A 22,475-nucleotide genomic window follows, 5' to 3' on the forward strand; every position below is an offset into this window, starting at 1 on the left:
AGACTTGTACAGTTGTACTACATGTGGAAAGGAGAATGGCTGTATGAATCCTTGCATTTGGCAACAAAAGAGTGCCATGTTTAATTCTTTATCTTCTTTGGAAAGCTGCTGCATCACTCTCCCTAACTTTCTCTACATGATGATATGCTATCATTTTAAGTTTCCACATAATGTTCTCTAGGAAACACAGATTAGAACATCCTAACAAATTCGGAGTCAATCAATGTAGTGCTTACAACCATTGGAAACATAATGAACACTGTTTAATACAATCATGAGGCAAGACAAATAGATAATTTCCCCACCCCACAAATGAATTTTATAATTTGATTTGGGAAACAATAATGACAGCAATGAAGGGGAACAATATGACCAGGAAATACTCCACGTCCATTAGGGAAGGAGAGGTCAAAAGCAGGGACAAAGTGAAGACATTTGCATATGTAAAATTCAGAGTAGAAAAAAAATTAAAGCCGAACGAAATGTATATATCAGTTAAAAGGCTTTGCTGACTGAGAAGTTATGTTCGAGAAGCCCCCGTGGTTAGCCAAAAGAGAAAAGGCCGCACCTTTTGTTTTTCTATTCTTGACGTTTGGCCTACAAGCCCCCAACCTGACAACACTTTCAAATTCCACGTATTAAAAAAAACCTTTTTTTCTCCAAAAAAGCTGGTTTTGTAAATTTTTACGATACTAAAAAAGTTTAGAGGATTTTCCTTTTCACTTTCTTTCTGTGAAATTTCAGAAAGAGATCTAAAAGCTTCAAGAAAGAGAGAAAATCAAAGAAAGACCAAAAAAAGAGAAGAATGCTGAAATTCCAATTCTTATCTTGTCCTCCACTCTATGCCCAAACCTTAAACCCCAACCCCAACTCCAACACCAAGCTTTGCCCTTTTTTCTGTCACTCTTTTTCTTCACTCAAGTGCACCCAAACCCATGCCATTAACTTTAATCCCCTCTCTTTAACCCTAAAACCCTCCAAGTTTTCTCTCAAATGCCGCCAATCTGAGTACTTCGACCAGAAACAGAGGTTTAGTAACTCTTCTTCCACTTCATCGCCGCCACCCTCAGGTAAAGCTAAAGCCGCCATTTTTTTCTTAGAAAAATATGTGTGGTACCTTTTATCAGTGGTTTTTTAAGTGTTGAAAGTGTTTGGTTTGACAGCAGGGTTGCCGCCTAGGTTTTATGTGGGTCATTCAATTTACAAAGGGAAGGCTGCTCTCGCTGTGGAGCCAAGGGCCCCTGAGTTTGTGCCTTTAGATGTAAGTCTCATTCAAAGTTTTTCTTTTTCCAAGTTATTTTTAGTTATCACAACTGTAATTATGGGTGTAAATTGATGTAGTTTTGATGCTTTTCCTTTGTTTGTTTTGTGTTTTTTTCCTTGGGGGTGGTGGTGGTTGTGTTTTCTGTGCAGTCAGGGGCATTTAAAGTATCCAGGGCAGGTTTCGTGCTGCTACAGTTTGCGCCTGCTGCTGGTGTTAGACAATATGATTGGAGCAGGAAGCAGGTGATCTTATGTTAAACTGGCTTTGGATGTAATTTTTTGAAAAATTAGCTATAACTTTTGAGATGTTGGTCTTTCTAATCTTTAGAGAAATGCCGTGATTCAAATATTAGGGTAGAACAAAGGAAAGCTTTGTTTCAAAATCTTGTTCTAAATTACAGAATCATATTGATTTGGGTGATTTGCCTAACTAATATAACTATTTGACTTTGTTGAACGAAAAAATATATATCTATTTGGTTTTCACTCAAAATATGCTAGTGTTATATAGCTATAGCTGAACCAATCTAAAAGGTATTCTGTTTCCTTTGAGTCTTTTGTACTCTCTATTAACCACTTAAAAGGTTTAAAGTATTTGTGCTGGGCTCTCAAAATCACTTTAGGTTTTCTTTAAAACACTTTACAGATTTGTATGTGCATGAACATGCATGATTTTGGCCCCCATATTTTAAAGAATGAGGAGCTTGTACGACATTGTATGTATATATGTTAAAAATTAACATTAATTACTTTTCTCGTATTTTTATTGGATGAGCTTACTATGAATCAAATGTAAAATCTTTATTGTATAACAGGATGAATACATACTAGAGACATGATACATCCATTATTAATTTGCTTCTTTCCAGTTGTTCTCATTATCAGTGACAGAAATTGGAACTCTAATTAGCCTTGGTGCAAGGGAATCATGTGAATTTTTCCATGATCCGTTTAAAGGAAAAAGGTACTACCCCCCCAACACACACACACACCCACCGCTCTGTATATTGGACATTGGTCAGTGGAGATTGGTTACTAAAGTTGCTGATTGAACTCTTCCTGATGCATATTGTTTGTGCTGGGAACTGCTTAAAATCCTATATCCCGACTCTTATTTCAGCTTTGTGGTCTCTCATATGAAAGAAGATGTTTAAAGTGTATAGATTGAGGATCAATGCCTCTGTAAGGCAAACAATAGATTTTTCCTTAAGAAGATTTTTCTTCAATATCAGCAAGTCATTTCTAAGAATTTGTAAAATCTAAACCTAAAGCAATCGGATGACTTGAGAATTATAGCATGCTATTTTTCTTTCTGTATGCTAGGGATTGAATCCACTTCTAGCAATGAAGTATTTGAGAAATGAGAGACTAGAGAGTCACAATCCATTGTCAAATTGTCCCCAAAAAATGGTAACAACATATTTTATGTTAACTACAAGTCAAAATACAGCCAGGGAATATGTTTTTTTTTTTTGGGAGGAATGCTTCATATGCCGGATATTGTGTTGGTTTATGAAGCAAGCCTTTGGTAAAATCAGATATTGTTGCTGAATGTGCTAGAAGCCTAGAAATGCTTCCAATTAGTTATTTCCATTAATCATGGAAAATTCATTACTTCTTATTTTGGGTGGGTGGCGAAAGTGGAGAAGCAAGATGTTGTGGTAGAAATTTCACTACTTGTATTTTCCAAAGATCTAGGATCATTGGCATTATAGTTTGTATCACAAGAAGTCAGCAACTATTGGTAACTGTTAACAATTTGGCTGTAAAGATTGAGTTACTTCCTGTACTTTTTGAAAGTAAGTTTAATTTAAAATTCTTCTTATAGTAAAACATATTCTGCAGTGTGCTGTAATGTTTAAATACTGTCAGGCAAAGTTGTCACTGTTGTTAATTGAGATGAACTTTAACAACATTGTTGTGTTTTGCAGCGAGGAAGGAAAGGTTAGGAAGGTCTTAAAGGTAGAGCCACTCGCTGATGTGTCTGGCCACTTGTTTAACCTTGGTAATGCTTTATTCCCTTGAATCCTCCCCAGGAATAAAGAATATATTTACTTTGTGATGCCATAATATCTGAATGTAATGCAGCATCAAAACCCATTTAATGACTGTTTACATTAAAGTTAGAAGGGGAAAGATTGACATATATTTATTGACATATATTTAAACTCAACCCCCACCCTCATTTTTCTCTCTTTCCTGCCACGCAGCATGTGACTATAATCAATATGTGACACATTGTTATTTTCTCTGATTCATTTTCTTTGTAATGGCTTTTGTTGAAGGTGTTCAAAACAAACTTCTAAACATGGACCAAAATATTTATATTCCTATCACGCGAGCAGAGTTCACTGTCCTCAACTCAGCATTCAATGTATGATACACCTCTCCTTGTTTTTCCGGTTTTCATTCTAAACTTTTGTATCTATGGTGTTAGCATGTATCAGAAAATTATGACATTTTGAGTCCTAAAAGATATATAGTTGAGAGATCATTGACATATAAGGAGATTGAATAATTTTCTCTTTTATCTTCTGCAAATGTCGTAACAAATATTACTTGCACATCAGCATACATAAATTTATTTGAAGAATTTGTATGAAAAATGTTAGGAGATGACATCCCACGCCCCATCTTGCTTTCCCCTGTCAATTTCTTTTCCATTTGGATGACCAAACTCTTCAACAGAGGGTTGATGCTAAAAATGTTTGGGGCATTTGAAGCTGATTTCGTATATCTGAACATAGTTGACTTCTCTAGTCCATAGGTTATTAGCATCATTAACTGTTTTCCAATATATTTGGTTTTTTTTTTTTAATTATGTTTTATTTTTTTATCTCTGCAGTTTATTTTACCGTATCTGTTAGGTTGGCATGCCTTTGCAAATTCCAGCAAACCCGATGAGACAACTCGTTTGAATAATGCCAATCCCAGATCTGGAGGTGACTACGAGTGGAGCAGGTAGTTCATAGAGTAGACTTGTCAAAATTTTTGTCATTGGATTATCTCGATGTTACTTTGAAAATCACTCTGTATTATAGCCAGCTTAGGGAAAATTCTCCCCAAAAAATTTTTCTGCGCCTTGTGCTTTAAAGCTGATGCTAGCTGTTCGTTCAAATTAGTTTTGAGTGATAGATAATTGACCAATACGGCATTGGATTGCTTTTGTTTTATTTCACAAATTTCATTGTCTTCCGATAGTGCAAACTTTTGCCGATGGTTGGTTATCCTATATCTGGTAACTAGTAGTCTGTCCATATATGGAATATATGGTGCAATTTGATAAACAAATTGCAAACTATGCAATATGCATTATTGCATTTTCAGATACCTTTTCTTTCCCCCCCCCCCCCCCCCTTTTTTTTTTGGTAAAGAATAATATGCAAAAAAAAAAAAAAAAATCAAATGTTGGAAAATTTTTATTGTTCCTAATATTAAAAATAGAATAAACGAAAATATGACAGGATAACTGCTAAATAAGTATTGTTACAAACGGATAAATAAACAAATACGAAGTTAATCCTTTGTCCTTCGGTTTACTCTAAATCTTCTTCTGTACTTGAATTATTATGTTAATTATAGGCATGGCTAAATGCTCTCAACTGCCGCACTGCAAAATGATGGTCCTGAACATGCTATCAACACATAGCTGAAGTGCTCCTGCAAATATCAAATAGTATAAACATAACGGGCCAAAGTTCTCTTTTGCTCTCTAGCATAACAAAATTCTAAAAGAAAGTCCAAAAAACAAAAACAAGCGTAAAAATCAAAGCCATAAAGACATGCCCCAAGATTAATAAAAACATTGCCCTCCAAAAAAAGTTTTCTACTTGGCACACCAAGTTAAAACTTAGGGTGAACTGAATAAAAACAAAAACTGTTTCCTAAATTTAAGAATCATACCTCTGCAGGCTTCTTGGCTCTTCAACCAAATTATAAATACCATCTTGCATGATAGCATCTCTTCCTGAATCATTCATACTTCCAGATAAGATATCTGCAACGTCTTTCAGACCCTGAAACAAACCAGGTAAAACTTTATATACATGTCAAAATTAGACATTTAGAGCTATCATTCTAAATTCCATCAAGACATTAAATAACCCAAAAAAGGTTCCAAGTTGAAATTTTTACAGCAGAATGAAGACATGAACTGGATTGATACATGAAACTTTATGCTACTAGCACATCCAACTAATAACGATATACCTGGTCAATGCATAATGCATCTGACCATCACAGATTTAAGTAGAAAGCGCAAGTCCATGCATAATTACCTAGGGAGAACACAAGATTTTTAACTTTCTCCATAAATACAGAAAGATACCTTTAGAGTTGGAGTTCCAGAATGTGTGAGTAAAGCACGAGATCTCCCAGAATGTTTAAGTTGCTCCTGTAGGAAAATGTCAAATCAGACATTTGGATTACTAAATATAATGGAACCAAAATATCATTATATTGTAAACTCAAAAGGTGAAAACAAACTAACTAATCATCTTCACACTAGTACCAACCTGCAGAGATTCAGGCATTTTAGCTTTCTTGCCACCAACCATGTTACAAAGGTACCACACACCAGCATTGGCAAGATCCTGCCACAAAAAACTGTGTTGGTAAATTCTGTTGAACAAAATCAATAAAGATACTGCATAGACAAAAAATTCACCATGAGATGCATAGGAATCTAAATATCATATCCATTCTCATCAGTAACACAACAAACCTTGCAGCTAATCACAGGAAAAGGGGACAAAGGGGAGATGATGAATCCACTTAATTAAAAAATATCAGTCAAATATTGCAAATTTAACAGTTACAACGACATTTTGATGCAATTTCCTGCCCAGAATTAGACATTCAACTTCCATATTGCAAAGTACAGGGTTAAAAAAAAACTATTACCTGCTTATATTCCAATGAACCTATTTTTCCATCCTGCAAGTGTCCAAGATTGTAAAAAGTTATCACAGAAGCAAAACAAATCAGATACACATAAATAAATAATAAGACCTTCAAATATTCTCAAGGCCTATATGACATTTTAATTTTGACTATTTCTAAGAACAAGAAGATGGAGACATGAAAAAGAAGAACCAGTGATGCAGCTGTTCTATGTTTCTAGAAGAACCAGTTGACTTCATTGACAAGTTCAACATCTTCTGAAGTGAGGAAAAAATGAAAGAGCAAAACAAGAGGCACACAACCACTGCAGCACCATATAACAAGCGCTTCTCAATAAGTGCAACAATTATTAGAGAAGAAAAAAGAATTCTCACCAAACCAGAAATCATTCTCTGCAGGGCATCCAAATCATATTCAATGTTAGAAAGATTCATACGAGCCTCTTCTACCTGTTTCACAAATATGAACAGCATTAGAGATGGTAAAATATTAATGAGTTTGCTCTATCTGATTAGTTCTCTAATGACCCCTGAAATCAAGGACATGAATCCAAAGCCCAGAATCAAAGAGAAAAAAAAAAGCATCACAAACTTGAAATTCTAACATCAAGTTCAAATGTTTCAAATAAAGTTTTTGGACCTACTTATTATCTTTGAAATCATAGCAGATGAATCTCCACTCCACAATAAGAAGCATTTGAAACAATCACATACACCAACGTTGCACTTTCTTTGCTCCTTTCTTAGAACTTAAAATCATAAGAACGCAAGAAAAAAACAAGAGGGAAGGATGATGGGGAAGTGGGCCTTATTCAATGAGGTTGTGTAGCCTATGCTGTTCTGACTTCAAAGGTCAGGTGAAGAAAAGAAAAAAAACAAATTCACTTACACTTTCTTGAATACCCTTTGAGATTTCCTTCTGTGTTTCCATTTTATCATCCAGGTTCTGAATACGTTGTGTCAAATGCTTCTTTGCAGCCTGACCACATAAGATTTGTAAACTAATCAAAGGATGTATGCATATTTCTTAGTATGCCATTTTTAATATAAAAAGTGATTTGAAAACTAGTTAGGTCAACACATATTGGAAGATGCATATTCCTTAAGGAAACTTTAACACCAAGAGAAGTGCTGGGCGAGTAAATAAAAATGAAATCTTTTACTTTTAGAAAAACTATGCCTTAGGTTTCTACTCAATTATCACACCATATATGGCATTAAGAAAAGGCAAAATTTCCATCAACATGAAGCACAATAACTTAGACCTGCCAATTCCTTTTTTAATAAAAATAAATAAACTACCATGACATGTAAATCATTTGGGTTCGCAGAAAACATGCTTGAATGAAGCATTTAAGTAAAAAATATACAAAGAAAATGCAATCAAACGAATACAAACTTACAGAGAGAGCATCTGAGACAGAATCCAGATGTTTTGTTAAGTTTTCCACAGCCATCGCCATATTGCGCTTTGTTACCCAGAAAAGATCAGAGAATGAAATGCCCTAGTAATTAGAAAAGGAAAACAAAGGAAAAAGAGCAAATCAGTCAAATTACAAAGCAAGTGGCATCAATGAAGAAGAGAAACAGAGCTAGTTGTAGAAAAAGTGGATATCAGTATGCAAAAGTATCCGTTTTATTTCCTCCAAAGGCATTAATAATGTCGATGCAAATATCTCAAAAGGGGCAGGGCAGTTGTTGGGGGATTTTATTTTGTATAAAAAAGATAGTTAATTCTACATAGCCACTATACAGTAAACAAGAAACCATATCAATAATTAACGAAAATACGCCAATATATAATTAACATACCTTCCACCACATGTAACCATAACCCAATGCCCCCAACGTAGCGGCTGGGATTACAAGAGATGTTAACTTACCTGCCAAGTCAGGAAAAAGCTAAAGCACAACCTCTTAGATAATGCTTCGTGTAATCTAGCTAATATAACGACAAACCGGGTTTCACTTCTTTTTGAATGTTAAAGCGTGTAAGCGTACAACTATTTAAGCAAAATATAATAAAAAAATACCGCCGGAATCCCCATTCAAGACGGTTATCTGCCGTACTGAAGCCAGTTGCCTAATCTCCGTTGACAAGCGACGCACCTATAAATTAATATAAAACAATCAAAATCGCAACCAAAAGGTTTAAAATTAAGCTCTATTTTACCATATACCTGAGCTAGAATGGCATCAGAATCATCTGATTGCTCCCCAGATTTTTCCAGTCCCTTCACCAGTGACTGCAAATCACAACAACAATAAAGTTGAAAGCCAGAATTTAGAGATAAACAATAAAAAAACCTAATCAACTAAAAAAAAATCGATGGATCCAAATTTCAATTAGACGGCATGCGAGACGATTAAAACTAACCTGCAATTGGCCTAATATGTCTGATAATTTACCGTTATTGAGGAGGATCGTACCGGTGTAACCTGAAGAGAAAATTAAGCAACGGAAAAGTCAAAATTCAAATAGAAGAAAACAAAACGAGAATATAAGAAGGATTGAAGTGAGAAAGTGAGTTTGAGCAGTGCCTGCGCCGACTAGGATCAAGATCTTCGAAAGGCCGACTCCGGTTTGCATAGCCATGGCGGTGTTTTTGATATGTTACCAAAGAGCGTTTGGCTTGGTTTTAGGTTGAGACTCAGAAAATTTTGGGGGGAAGAGGAGAGGGGACTGAGATCACGGTGGTTTTACTTTTAGCTCGCTGCTCACATAATAAAGTTTCTTTATCAACTTGTTATTCATTTCTAAACGACGTCGCTTCATGAAGTCACCGCCTTAAAGGGGGAAAAAGATGAACGGCGTCGTTGTGGCTAAATTAAATGGAGCGTTGGGCTTTTAAAAGCCTAGTCTAAGACCAATCCAACGAGCGATCCGTGGGCTCTTTTTTATTTAAATAATCTTAAAATATGAACAATAGGCCAATGATAATATTTTCTCTTCCTTGTGTTTGATGTATAAGTTTAGGAAAACATAAAAAATAAAGTAAAATCATAAATAAAATGAATTCGGAGTTAAGTTTATTTGGTTATTATAATCATTCAGTAAATTCGAGATTCAAATTTTCGTATCCGTAATTTTTTTATGTATAAAAAAAATCATAAATATTATCAGTTAAATATTATCATTGCTGGTGAACTCAACAATGGTAAAAGCTTTATCATTGGCTTAAACTACTGTATTCGAGTGGCAATATGTTTAAGGATGAGAGCATAATGAAGACCTTGGTTCCCGTTTAATTGTTCACCATTTGGAGCTCTTAAGCCCCAATGGCTGAACCGGTCCTACAAGAATAGTGTTAGTCGCCCATGCTCAACACATGACATACTGTGGCCCTTCTTATGATTCCCCATTTTAAGCATTTTCTAGATTCTTTTTTTGGTTAGGGTTGGTTCCTTCCTTACTTTCTTGACTTCAACCATCTGCTATAGGACTACGCATCTGATAAACAATATTGGCTTAATTTGGAAGGTTACTAATTCCGGCTTCTTTGCTTTTTGGATAGATTGAATTTCGTTGATGGCTTTTTTGGATGTCTTATCTAGAAGGAGGGAGGTGAGATTAAAAGAAAAAATAGTTATGATCTGTAGCCAGAAAACTTCATTTCTTTTGCAGTTTAGCTTGTAAATCCATAAAAAAAAAAAAAAAAAAAAAAAAAAAAAAAAAAAAAAAAAACCTGTCTGGATAAGAGAACTCCATTTCTTTCTAATAACAATTTTAGTTTGTTTTTTTCCCCTTGCACTCAGTTAGAATTAATCAAAAACTAAGAGACTTAATTTGTTTAGAATAAAACAAAACTATCAATTCTTCACCAAATAAGTACTATTCGGTGACTTATATTAAGTGTATCCATTGAAAACTATCAACTAACAGCTCATTGGTCCATTCTCTTCTTTTATTTATGAGTAGTTGGTCCCTTATATGTTGCAAGCAAATAAATAATAATTATATTATTTCTTGTTTTAATTGGACTTTAGATAAAAATAATAATAAAATAATTCTTATAAAATGCAACATGTTAGAATTAAATATACTTTATACCCACCTGATGAAGAGTTAGGGTTGAATATAAACAAGAGATGACAAAAGAAAATGACCCCATCTTTGGTATAAAGGTCTTTATTTGTGAATTTTTTAAAATACAAATTAAGATGGATCTCTGGAGTGGAAACACAGTCAGGTTTTTCAAATAAAAAATCCAATGGGAAGAGGTGGCAGTCAGTTTAATTGATTTTTTTTTTCACAATTTAATGTCATTATGAAGATTAGGCATATTAGTTGTTGGTATCATAAGCAATATATTTGGGAACAAATCTGATTTTTGACTATCTTTTCCTTTAATTGCTATAAACTATTAATTAACCAGAGTGATATCTCGTTAATGAATAAAATTAAAAGTAATCATATTTTTAATATATATATATATTGAATTCAAATTCAAAAAGATGGTAAAAAATTTTCTTATATATTGTGTAACTCAAGATCACATTCCAAAAAGAAATGCAAACAAAAAAAAAAAAAAAAGCCTTAGAGGGCTTTTAAATCAAGCAAAAACTTTGTTTTCTTATTTATTTTAAGTAATCATTTTCTGTAACACTTTGTTGACTTCAATATTGAAAGTAAGTCTACATATAATACATATATATATATATATATATTCATACATGGTTTTTCTATAATTAGTTTCCCCCACTTGCTTCAATTTTTTTTTCATATACAAAATTTTGCATTATGAACATTTCGCAAAACTACAAAGTTAAACTTATTTCTTTAAATATATTATCGAACGAATTTTATTATAATAATGTACATATTAAATTCAAGGTTGACACTCGATTATAAATAATTATAGAGGTAAATCAAATTATTCTCTTCATTTTCCTTCTTTGCTATTTAGTTTTAATAATTTGAACCTCAAAGTACTCTAGGTGAAACTACAAAATAAAAAACTTTAGCCCTAACCCTAAAATTCCACATTAGCTTAGTATCATAGTCAAACTGCTGCATTCACGAACATCCAGAGTGTATACGGTCTAACAAGGGAGCGAATTTTTCGCATGTTTGGATGACGTGGAAAACGATGATTGGCTATTAGCTGAAAAAAAATTAAGGTTTTAACCGAGTTGTCATGGTCTCCACAGTCAAAATGACGGTGGTCGCATGACCTATATTATGCACGCACGTAGGAATCTTCGTTAATGTGAGTAATATGGTTTTAGATTTTACATTAAAACGTTGAAAATCGAATAGTTGTTTTATTAGAACAACTTGGGAAAAAATCAAAATAAAAAAATATGGAAAATGAAAGGAAAAGAGTTGCTTCTTGGATTGTAAAAGATACAGAAGATAAGCACTGTAGTTTGAATTATTTTTAATTTTGTTTTTTCAAGTCAAAATCTGGAGCCTGGAAAGGCTGTTTCTCTTCTCATATAAGATGCCCTGTTCTGACATTTTTGGAGATTGAAAATTAGAGAAATCCATCAAGAAAAAGTAATGGAGACCAACTTGGAGAAGTCTGCTGCTCTTGGAAATTTTGTGTTTGAAGAGAAGATAACCAAATCTAGCAGCTTTGGTGAAGAGAAGGTAAGTTTTTGGCTACCTATATATGGCTATATATGCTTATAAAAGTTTAGATTTCTTAAGAAGGATTAGTGAGATTTCAAATTCAATCTTTAAAAGATCTATCAATCGAAGAACTTTGGGGTTTTTAAGATGTGTACTGGGTTTGGATTGTTTTACACGCAAGATAACAAAACTTTAAACTTGGGAGTTTGAAGTTTGGTACATATTCATAATTTTTGCTGAACAAATTTTCAAATATTTTCAACAATCCAGAAAAATCCATTAATGGGATGGTTTGATACCAGATATTTCTTGTGGATGATTTGTTTTTCCCTTTTAAGTGTAAGATGATCGAGCAAGAAGATGATAGCTCCGAGCCTCCTCCTGCTAGCAAAAAGGATAATTCAACTATCATCAAAGAGATAAAAAGAACATCATCAGAAATTCATAAATAAAACAACTTCATCAGGATTGAACATTTAACTCAATTCTATTGAACAGTTAGCGTATATAAATGCTCAGCGTTGAAATTCATTCAGGAAATTATTTTCTTTCTTTTCTTCTGTCAGAAGGTAGCTAGGCTCATCATGCTTATTCTTTTATTCCATAAGACAACGTATATATCTGAGTTAATAATGAGTGCATCTCTGATTGAATAAATTGCATATTCCTTGTGCACGTTAATGCATAATGGGGTTGTTCAACTAAAACAAAACAATAGTACTGATCTTTAATTACTGCACCTTTCATTGAATATGCATGTATATGTATATGTATCATCTCAGCATCCATGAATCTGGGTCAAGATTAGATAAACTTCTGAAAATTTCTCAATTTGCTGGCCTACAATGTCTGATCACAGCGCTAAAACCCAAGCCATGTGGTAGACTTGATCACCAAAATGCCTGACTACCCCCCTTACCAAGTCATTCATTTAATCATTTGGCTATATATGGTATTCCTACCCTTCTTTAATTTACAATAAATTATCTAATATGTTAGGACTGGAGCACTATTTCCAAAAAATGATAATAAATAAGTGCGTATTTATAATCAACGTCAAAATAATAATTAGAATTTATGGTACATTATCATAATATATGTTTCATCAACAAAGTTGGAGATTTAAAACATATTTCATTAGAGTATATTTTTAAAAATAATAAATTAATAATATGGAGCATACCCACCCACCATGTACGAAATAATAATAAAGTACATCAATTTGGTAGGCTTTTCTAGGTTCTAATTAATCCTCAAGGGGTATGCATGCAGGTGGCGTTTTTGCTATTGAATGGAAACCTATTTAAATAAATCCAACAGATTATATGTCAGTCCAAAGGACCAGATTGTACATTCAAACTTAATTTGGATGTACAATTTTGTTGTAACTTTTTAATTCAATATAATGTCTTGTTGAAAGACTGTGTTATGAATTAATTAACAATTTCTGTTTCCTGCGTAGGACAATCTACTTGAATCAGCCAAAGCCAAGTTGGGAGAGGTTAAACAAGAGAATGAAACGTTAAAGCAGTTACTTTCACAAATTGTGAAGGATTACCAGTCTTTACAGATGCGTTTCCTTGATATTCTTCAGCAAGAAGAAGCGAACGAGTACTCCTTCAAGATAGCTTCTTCAGGCCATCAAGCAAATGAAGAATCTGATCTTGTCTCCCTTAGCCTGGGGAGAGGTTCGGTTAGTCATGAGCCCAAGAAAGAAGAGAAAAAGAGTAGCAACCTGATCATTAATGGCAAAGAAGATGAGAAACCAAATCATATTGAAGGACTTGAACTTGGCTTGGAATGCAAATTCGAGACAGCTGGTTCAACTGAACCTGAGAAGAACCCAAGCTCTGAAAGTAGCTTAGTAAAACCGGAGGAAGAGGAACAAACTGAGATATGGCTACCAAGTAAAATTCTCAAGACCATGAGAAGTGGAGATGATGATGTATCAGAGCAAATGCAGTTGAAAAAAGCTAGGGTGTCTGTCAGAGCTAGATGTGATACCCCAACGGTATATTTGAAACTTTCATTTGCTAAATAGTATTTCTTTTGTCTCTTCATTTTTCTATCTTTCTTAATATTTTGAAGCATTTTTAAGGCACACATAAAAAAATATCTTTACATACGCAATGAAAACATTAATAAAATGTGCAGTTTTATAAAAAAAAAAATTCATGAATTTTGTACATGCAGATGAATGACGGATGTCGATGGAGAAAATATGGACAGAAAATAGCAAAAGGAAATCCATGTCCTCGAGCATACTACCGTTGCACGGTCTCACCTACTTGTCCTGTGCGAAAACAGGTATGATCAGCTGCCTGCCTTTGTTGAAAACTCTGATCCAAATAATTATTTGTACTATGATTTGATTAGTAGCTTAAATCTGAGTGCTAAGAATAATATGGAGTTTGAATTTATGGCATGATTTTACACAGGAAAAGAAACCAGTAATCTTCTGTTATAAGTTATACTTTTCATGTCAGCAACTCTCACATTTAGACATGCATCAATAAAGGAATGGTATCAAAAATGGCCATACACATTCAGCTTTTTGAACATGGAAAATTGGAAATAAAAGATCATGATGAAAATGTGAAAAATATGGGCTTGAAATTTTAACTTGAATCAATTAACTAGGTTTTCGTAGTTTAAGAATAATAATTTAAAAGCAAGATTTGTTTGCAATTGCTGAGAGAAAAGAGGAGGGAAGGAAAGTTTGCGGAAGGAAAAAAAATATATATATATATATATTATCATTTCACTTGTGGGAGGAAAATAGAAAATAAAAAAAAGTAAATGAAAAGTGAATTTACAATTTTCTTTTTTGCCAAAAAAAATGCATTTTTTTTCTCCATTCAAATCTAATCCTTCCAAGTATGGGAGGAAAATATTCATAGTTTTATTTATAACTTCCGAAGACAGCAACATATAAAAAAATATAACATTCTTTTTTTTCGTTCCTTTCCTTTTTGTCTTTTTATCAAACATAATGTAAAGAATCCTTTTAAGATCACAAGATGGTTTTTCTATGAAAATTGACAAAATATACTATTCCAACAATGATTTTGACAAATATATATATATATATAAATTTATTATTACATATAATAATTAATTTCTTGTCAATTTCAAAAAAAAAAATCAATTTCTTGCCATCACTTTGAATTGCTGCCATCATTGAATAATTAACTCTTTTCACAAGCAATATATATATATATATATATGTATATATTTATATAATTGTCATAGTAACCTTTTTCTGCTCAACAACAACACTATTTATTCCTGGGAAACCAATGATAGAAAATTTGTTCAAATTATCATGAGATAAAATTTAAGCATTTATCTGCAGTTAGTTATTATAAATTTATGATATGATTATCAGCCTAAAAAAAATATGGATTTTTTTAAAAAAATTTCCATCTAATCAGTTTTCTTTGGCTTATAATATTTGTCAAATGCTAGGTACAAAGATGTGCTAAGGACATGTCCATCTTGATCACAACCTATGAAGGGAACCATAACCATCCACTACCTCTAAGTGCAACAGCTATGGCTTCCACCACTTCCGCAGCAGCTTCCATGCTACAGTCTCAATCATCAAGTTCACAACCGGGCGTTGGGACCTCATTTACTGCCCCCAGTACATCTTCTGCTGCTAACCTCCATGGCTTAAACTTCAAGTACTTGGCCCAAAATTCAAGGCCATATCATTACTCAATCTCCAATTCCAATTCTCAACCCACTGTCACTCTTGATCTTACTTCATCAGCCAACTCCTCGTATTTCAGTAGACTTGCTAATGTACCCAGATATCTCAACTTTTGCTCTTCACCTTCTTCTTCTTCTTTAGAAGGCTCCAACCCACAAACATCTTGGAACACTAGCCACTTAATTACCTTTGGGGCATTTCCTAACCACAAAGATAGTTTCATTGGGTCATTGAATCCAGCAAGGGAACCACCTAAAGAACACTACTTATCAGAGACAATAACAGCTGCAACCAAGGCGATTACATCAAATCCAAGCTTTTGTTCTGCCTTAGCATCTGCTCTCACTTCCTTTGTTGGAAATGGAGGTGATGTGCCAAGAGACAATATTAGTGGAAATGAGTCACTGCCTCATAAAACAGCCCACCCAGCAGCTGTAGATAATGAAGTAGGCAGTGGTGCATCATCAAGCTACTTGGGAAAATCTTCATCCATGAATCCTCAGCAACAACAAAAGCAAGCAAGCTTACAACTGTTCCCAACTTCATTGGCAGTTCCAACGTCCAAGAGTGCTTCAGATCTTCCTGCAGATCAAAGCAATCATATTAAGTGATGAGCTACTGGAAAGGCTAACTAATGTATGTTTCGTACTTTCACACGGTTCCAGCCCTCACTTTCACACGATTCCAATTAATGATATTTTTACATGGATTATGGAGAAGAAAGTGAGACAAGGGAATGAAAGTAGACAGTAGAGAGCAAAAAATTCCTTTTTATTTTGAGAAAATAGTCACTAGACAGGATTTCGTTTATATTAATTGTATTTATCTAATCAACTTCTTTGGCGAACATCTGAATTTGTTTAAGAATTAAGGTTAGTTCAAAAAGAAAAAAAGAATTAAGGTTTGTTCTTTAAGCCGTAACTTGTGCCTTTTATCCATTTCAATATTTTGTTGGAAGACTTTTTTTTTTTTTATGTTAAATTTATGTATCAGTATTACTAAAACTTTAAATCGTTTCAGTTTTATCATATATTTTTTTATGTTAATATATAGAATATCAATTTTTTTACTCCAGTAATCAAAGTTAAAATTTTGACCACTTCAAATAAAAAAATAAAATTTAATCAATTAAATTCTAAAAGGTGTCCAATATAATGATTTCTTTTTTTTTTTTACATTAAAATTTAGAAAAAAAATATTTATGGATAAAAAAATGTAAAATTAAAATTTTACATAGTGTAAGTTAATTCCTCTTTTTTTAAAAAAAAAAAAAGTATTTTTCATATTAATTAGGTATTACAAATTAGTTAAAAAACATATTACCTACAATTGTGGCATTACAATTAATAAATCCTATATAATTTTTTATCGGAATTAAATAATTTAAAATTGTAATAAAAAATTATAGGTGAATACACCTATTACCATATTATAGTTTTTTTTCTTTTTAGCTAAAATTTGCAAAAAAAAAAAAAAAAACAACTTTTGTGCTTTTTACTATTTGTTTTTTACATTTACTTTTTACATCAAAACATTGAAAATGTGAAGATGAAAAGTAAACAGTGCCAAGTAATTAGCAACAGTAACAATAACAAGAATCATAATTCTCTTCTCTCTGAATTAAGGAAAAAGAAATTTGGATTAAGACAGATCCTGGACATCATACTACATTAGACAGACAAATTCAAGCCCAGAAGATCCATGCAACTGGGCCAGGTTATGTCAAAAACGAGGCCCGCCCACCAAGTTTGCTCATCAGATCATTTCTAAGAACATGTGGCATACCACCAACAAAGCATGCCACCAACAAAGCATGCCATGTTTCAAATGGCTACACGTGGCATTAGCAAGTGCAATTGCATAAACCAAATCCGCCCTGCACTCGAAAGTGAATTCCAATCCCACATTTGCTGAGCAAATTTTCTGCAGGTATATCATATCAAATCATTCCTTGGATGTTTATTTTTATATAGCTTTGATTTCCGAACCATTTTCTTACGCTAATATCTCTTGCAAATTTCTGATTATGTTTTACAATTTTTTTGTTTTTTAGATTTTACAGTTCCAAGTATGTATTGGATTTCCAAAAGCAAATTAAATGAATAGTTTCATAGATTTTGATGTTAATCAAACCATTTTGATCTCATGGAAGTCTTAAATGGTTACATTCAACATAACAAAAATCTCCCTTCCAAAGATAGTCTTGTACTTTTTTCAACTGGAAAAGGCTGTATAGCCCACACAAAACACAGATAGAAAAACAGATGTTGGATCAAGGGGCAATTATGGCTTATTTTTTTGGGTCAATCTGTGACTGATTTATTACTGAAGGTACAAATTGGGATAGTGACCAACTTATGCTGCGTGTTAACGATAGAGATGGCACAAGCACAAGAAGCCAAGGAAAGTTCAGCACTTTCAAGCTGTGATGCTTATTTTGAGAGGATAAAGTCCAGGAAGAAGTTACCACAACCGTTGCAGGAGACTCTAACAGATGCATTTACGAGGATTCCTGTTTCATCTTTCCCACAAGTTCCTGGAGGCAAAGGTGATGACAAAAACTTTATTGCATCTACAATTAAAGCAATTTTAAGTTCATGTACTTGGCATTAGTAAAGGAATATACCACAATTTCTAATAGTTGTGCGGTGGCGATCCTTTTGTAGTGATTGAAATTCTAGCAGACGCAACAATTGCTGATGCCGTTAAGATTCTATCGGAATGCAACATCCTGTCTGCTCCTGTGAGAAACCCAGATGCAGTCACTAGCTTGGACTGGAGAGAAAGGTACTTAGGAATCATAGATTACTCAGCCATCATTCTCTGGGTACTAGAGAGTGCCGAACTTGTTGCTGTTGCTTTATCAGCCAGCACAGCTACAGCTGCTGGTTTAGGTGCTGGAGCCGTTGGTGCTGTTGGAGCACTACCAATAGGTGTGACAGGTCCTGCAGCAGTTGCTGGAATAACTGTTGCAGCAGTAGGAGCTGCTGTGGCTGGGGCAGTGGCAGCTGATCAAGCAGCAGGAAAAGATGCTCCATCAGCCGCTGACAACTTGAGCAAGGATTTTTACAAAGTTATCCTTCAAGAAGAACCCTTCAAGTCAACCACTGTAAGTTTTATGGTGCGATGCTGATCATATATACAAAGAGTTGGGTTCAATTTACCATTATATATTCATTTTTACTGGCTCTGCAGGTGCAAAAGGCCATGTTTGTCAATCTTTAATCCCTTATTTTTTGTTCTCTATGAAGTATGAATGATAATCTTCCCCCAAATACCCCATTTTAAAGATTTCTGATTGGGACCATGTGAAACACCATTGGAGACCAGAATGATGATCTATTCTTCTTTTACGCCATCTTGAAAGGCACCCAAGACATGATTTTGTATTTTTCAGGTAAGGTCAATAGTTAAATCATACAGGTCGGCTCCTTTCATTCCAGTTGCAACAGACAGTTCCATGTTGAGTGTCCTACTGCTACTTTCAAAATATAAGCTGAGAAATGTACCTCTAATTGAGCCAGGCGAGCCCGATATCAAGAACTACATTACTCAATCTGCAGTTATTGGAGGTCTGGAAGGATGCAGGGGGAGGGACTGGTTTGACTGTATTTCTGCACGGCCTATTTCTGATTTGGGACTCCCTTTCATGTCTTCAGATGAGGTGAAACTTCACAGTCACTCCAAATAACTATCAAGTATTTTTCAAGCTACATTCAGTATGAAACTTCAATTATTTATATGTCTTCTTTGTCAGGTTATTAGCATCCAAGGTGATGACCTGGTTCTGGAAGCATTCAAAAGAATGAAAGACAACCAAGTTGGTGGTCTTCCAGTAGTAGAGGGGCCAAGGAAAAAGATTGTTGGGAGTGTAAGCATGAGAGACATCAGACACTTGCTGCTCAAACCTGAACTTTTCTTCAATTTCAGGTATAGCAGAAGGCATGCAGTTTTAAAGCCACATAGCACTACCTCATATTTTATATGTGGATATTTTGATAATTCCCGTTGGAAAACTACTCTTTACCAACAAGACGTGATAATTAGAAAACTGAGCTAAAAGAGAAATCGATTATTTATCTATTATAGTCCATTAAAAGAGTAGTATGTCTCTCCCATAACTTAGTATCTAACACCGTCGGTGGTTGAACAATGTTTTTATCTGCTTGATTCTTAATTTCAGGCAGCTCACAGTGAAGGATTTCATGGATACTGTTGTCTCAATGGGCCAGGAGTTTGGCAGGCTCCCCCCACCGATAACATGCAAGGTAGATTCAACTCTTGCTAGTGTGATTCAGACTCTTACCACCAAATTGGTGCACAGGATCTATGTAGTAGCTGAGAATGAGAATGAAGTTGTCGGTGTAATTACTCTTAGAGATGTGATCTCTTGCTTTATATTTGAACCCCCAAGCTATTTTGATAGCCACTTAGGGTTTTCAGTGAAAGAAATGTTGAATCAGTGAAGTCTCTGTTGTGATCACAAGCCAGGTAGATGCAGATATGCAACTGAATTTGATTCAGTTTACGTTTCTTTCTGTGTATATGCAGTTTCTGTTCATGTAATTTCAATTCAACAAAATCCAGTGAATTTTGTTATTTCCTTTCTTGCGCTTGCAATAGAGCAAAATTTCAGGGAGTTCTCCAGCCGCAAATGACATAGCTATGCATTTCCAGAGAAACAAATGTTGAATGGCAAAACTTCTTTTCCAGTAACCTGGAATAATCCAAGAAGATGCAGAAAAGTTTGAATATGGTGGTGTCAAAGCATTTTTCGGGTATTATTAGAAGTTCCTCTTCATGATATAGCTATTGAACTAAATCCAGGGAATTTTCTCAGTCCTCTGTCATCTATCATTCGTCTTATTCTTTCCACATCTCCCCATCTTCCTACCGCAGAGTATATGTTGGACAGTATCACAAAAGGAGTTGGATTCTCTGGCTCTAACTCTGAAAGCTTCATAGCCATTTCTTCTCCTATCTCATAATTCAAGTGACACCTACAAGCACCAAGCAGAGAAGCAAAAACCGTAGCAGGAGGGTCAGGCATTTCTTGTATTAGTTCTTTGGTTTCTTCTAGTTTGCCACATCTACCCAAAAGATCAACTATGCAACCAAAATGCTCAAGATTTGGGCTCAAATCACAATCTTTACCCATCATTCTGAAAACTTGTAATCCTCTGTCAACTTGACCAGTGTGACTACATGATGATAGGATACCAATGAAAGTTCCTGCATTTGGTTTTACTTTTTCCTCCAGCATCAAGTCAAAAATTTCAAACGCTGATTCATTCTCTCCATTTCTTCCATAACCGGAAATCATTGCATTCCAAAATGCAGGATCATCAGGCTTTGACTTAAACTGATCAAAAATTTTACGCGCACAAGAAGAATACCCACATTTCATATACATGTCAATGAATGCAGTAGCAATGAACTCCTCCTTACTAATGCCACTTCTTATAGCAACCCCATGAATCTCTTTTCCCTGCTTTAAAGCAGATAAAACAGAACAAGCTGGCAAAAGACTGGTAATACATTTTAAACTCGGTTCTACACCAGCAGACTGCATCTTCTCAAAATACTTAAAAGCGTCAAATCCTTTTCCTACCTGTGAAAATCCCCTTATCATTGAATTCCATGTCGCTGAATCAGGTTTCATTCCTTCAAATTCCAACTCCTCAAACAGTGTAACAGCCATCTCACTTTGATTGTTCAACATCAACCCTGCAATCATTGAATTCCAAGTTATCAAGTTCCTGCTTCCATTCATCTCCTTGAAAACATCATAGCCCCATTGCCAAGCCCGACATTTTGTATACATATCAACAAGTGTAGTTCCAACCATAGTATCGAACTGTACCCCAATTTTCATAACAATCCCATGAACCTGCCTGCCAAACTGTAGATATAAAAGACTTGCACAAGCACATATAACAGAAACCAAAGTTAAAGAATTGGGTTGTTCTTCTTGTGAACAATCCCTCATGTCCTTAAACACATCCAACACGATACGTGGAACCCCATTTTGCAAAAGCCCTGAAAAGAAAGCATTGTAGCTGACAACATTCTTATTAGTCATCTTTACAAACACTTTTGTAGCTAGAACTATTTCTTCACAATTAGAATACATAGTCAACAATGATGTTGCCACGTAAACATCCAATTCAACTCCCAACTTAATAGCCAAAGAATGAACTTGCATGCCAAGTTCGAAACTTTGACAAGCCGACAAAACGGTAGCTATAGTGAGTGAATTAGGCCTCGAAAATCCAAAACACATCTCTTTAAACACTGTCAAAGCTTCTTCACAATACCCATTTCTCCAAAACCCCGAAATTATTGTGTTTAACGAAGCCAAATTTCGGTCAGGCATTTCAGCAAACACCTTTAGAGCATATTCAAAGCAGTGTAATTTCATGTACATGTCAGTGAGAGCTGTGGCAGCGTAAACGTCACGGGAAAACCCACTTTTGATGAGATGGTTATGGAGGATTTGGCCTTGGATTGGTGAGTTGAGCTTGGCACAGGCTTTGAAGAGAGGAGGGAACGTGAATTTGTTTGGAAGTAATGAAGCTGAGAGGTGTTGAGTGTATTGATGGAGTGCTTCTTTGTATAATCCACCTGTTACCAGTTTTACCATTTGGTGTTTCATGACATAACAGGAAGAACAAAACAATGATGCCACTCAATTATATTAGGACATAACATACTATGAAAATGAAGTTTGATGATAGCACATCTAGGATGTAATTGGATCCGCAGGTAGATCGTGGTTTAAATTTTAAGTTAAAATTCATATTCGAAATAAAAGTCGAATTAATTATTTATAAAATAAAATAAAAATAAATTTAATTTTTATGTTTGATTTTAAATTTAATTATTTATATTTAAATTTGAATTTAAATTTGTATATATATAAATAAAATAATAATATATATAATATAAAATTTTAATTAAATTTATAAATTATTTAATTTAAATATTAAAAAATTTAAATTTGATTCACTCGATAAATCAA

At 34.2% G+C, this 22,475-nt stretch overlaps 5 protein-coding genes across 12 annotated transcripts; 3 read left to right on the plus strand and 2 right to left on the minus strand.

Moving 5' to 3' along the window:
• Positions 1-554: 554 nt before the first annotated feature.
• LOC111282207 (single-stranded DNA-binding protein WHY1, chloroplastic-like) lies at positions 555-4,434 on the plus strand. Of its 2 annotated transcripts, none has more exons than XM_022870209.2 (7): positions 555-1,070; positions 1,164-1,261; positions 1,414-1,506; positions 2,133-2,227; positions 3,195-3,268; positions 3,549-3,637; positions 4,109-4,434. In XM_022870209.2, the coding sequence occupies exons 1-7, from the start codon at positions 806-808 to the stop codon at positions 4,226-4,228; spliced, it is 834 nt and encodes a 277-aa protein (XP_022725944.1). In that variant the 5' UTR covers positions 555-805; the 3' UTR covers positions 4,229-4,434. The 2 variants fall into 2 exon arrangements, with proteins under 2 accessions (XP_022725944.1, XP_022725945.1); XM_022870210.2 differs by having other exon boundaries at positions 556-1,070; positions 1,167-1,261.
• Positions 4,435-4,669: 235 nt separating this feature from the next.
• Positions 4,670-8,887, minus strand: LOC111282863 (uncharacterized). 5 transcript variants are annotated; one of them, XM_022871138.2, is made up of 13 exons: positions 8,706-8,885; positions 8,542-8,603; positions 8,345-8,410; positions 8,198-8,273; positions 7,977-8,047; positions 7,568-7,669; positions 7,054-7,143; positions 6,540-6,614; positions 6,166-6,198; positions 5,778-5,855; positions 5,591-5,656; positions 5,167-5,279; positions 4,670-4,923 (listed from the first exon to the last, which is right to left on the minus strand). In XM_022871138.2, exons 1-13 carry the CDS (start codon positions 8,758-8,760, stop codon positions 4,902-4,904), a joined length of 909 nt encoding a protein of 302 aa, XP_022726873.1. In that variant the 5' UTR covers positions 8,761-8,885; the 3' UTR covers positions 4,670-4,901. The 5 variants fall into 5 exon arrangements, with proteins under 5 accessions (XP_022726873.1, XP_022726874.1, XP_022726875.1 ...); XM_022871139.2 differs by lacking the exon at positions 6,166-6,198 and having other exon boundaries at positions 8,706-8,887; XM_022871140.2 differs by lacking the exon at positions 7,054-7,143 and having other exon boundaries at positions 8,706-8,886.
• Positions 8,888-10,253: 1,366 nt separating this feature from the next.
• On the plus strand, positions 10,254-16,434 carry LOC111282743 (WRKY transcription factor 72A-like). The gene is made up of 10 exons (XM_089761428.1): positions 10,254-10,354; positions 11,634-11,757; positions 12,042-12,126; positions 12,238-12,352; positions 12,522-12,586; positions 13,012-13,016; positions 13,060-13,110; positions 13,202-13,750; positions 13,933-14,046; positions 15,208-16,434. Exons 1-10 carry the CDS (start codon positions 10,254-10,256, stop codon positions 16,063-16,065), a joined length of 2,067 nt encoding a protein of 688 aa, XP_089617554.1. The 3' UTR covers positions 16,066-16,434.
• An 817-nt stretch (positions 16,435-17,251) lies between these two features.
• On the plus strand, positions 17,252-20,109 carry LOC111282556 (SNF1-related protein kinase regulatory subunit gamma-1-like). Of its 3 annotated transcripts, XM_089760478.1 has the most exons (7): positions 17,255-17,383; positions 17,786-18,002; positions 18,121-18,575; positions 18,852-19,118; positions 19,212-19,384; positions 19,638-19,945; positions 20,078-20,109. In XM_089760478.1, the coding sequence occupies exons 2-6, from the start codon at positions 17,834-17,836 to the stop codon at positions 19,918-19,920; spliced, it is 1,347 nt and encodes a 448-aa protein (XP_089616604.1). In that variant the 5' UTR covers positions 17,255-17,383; positions 17,786-17,833; the 3' UTR covers positions 19,921-19,945; positions 20,078-20,109. The 3 variants fall into 3 exon arrangements, with proteins under 3 accessions (XP_022726415.2, XP_089616604.1, XP_022726416.2); XM_022870680.2 differs by lacking the exon at positions 20,078-20,109 and having other exon boundaries at positions 17,252-17,383; positions 19,638-20,061; XM_022870681.2 differs by lacking the exon at positions 20,078-20,109 and having other exon boundaries at positions 18,121-18,563; positions 19,638-20,061.
• On the minus strand, positions 18,976-22,234 carry LOC111282555 (Pentatricopeptide repeat (PPR) superfamily protein). Its single transcript, XM_022870679.2, has one exon. It carries the CDS (start codon positions 22,107-22,109, stop codon positions 20,253-20,255), a length of 1,857 nt encoding a protein of 618 aa, XP_022726414.2. The 5' UTR covers positions 22,110-22,234; the 3' UTR covers positions 18,976-20,252.
• Positions 22,235-22,475: the final 241 nt, after the last annotated feature.

Source organism: Durio zibethinus, chromosome 5, assembly GCF_047325235.1.
Source record: "Durio zibethinus cultivar Kanyao isolate XHJ-2024 chromosome 5, ASM4732523v1, whole genome shotgun sequence".
Taxonomy (NCBI): domain Eukaryota; kingdom Viridiplantae; phylum Streptophyta; class Magnoliopsida; order Malvales; family Malvaceae; genus Durio; species Durio zibethinus.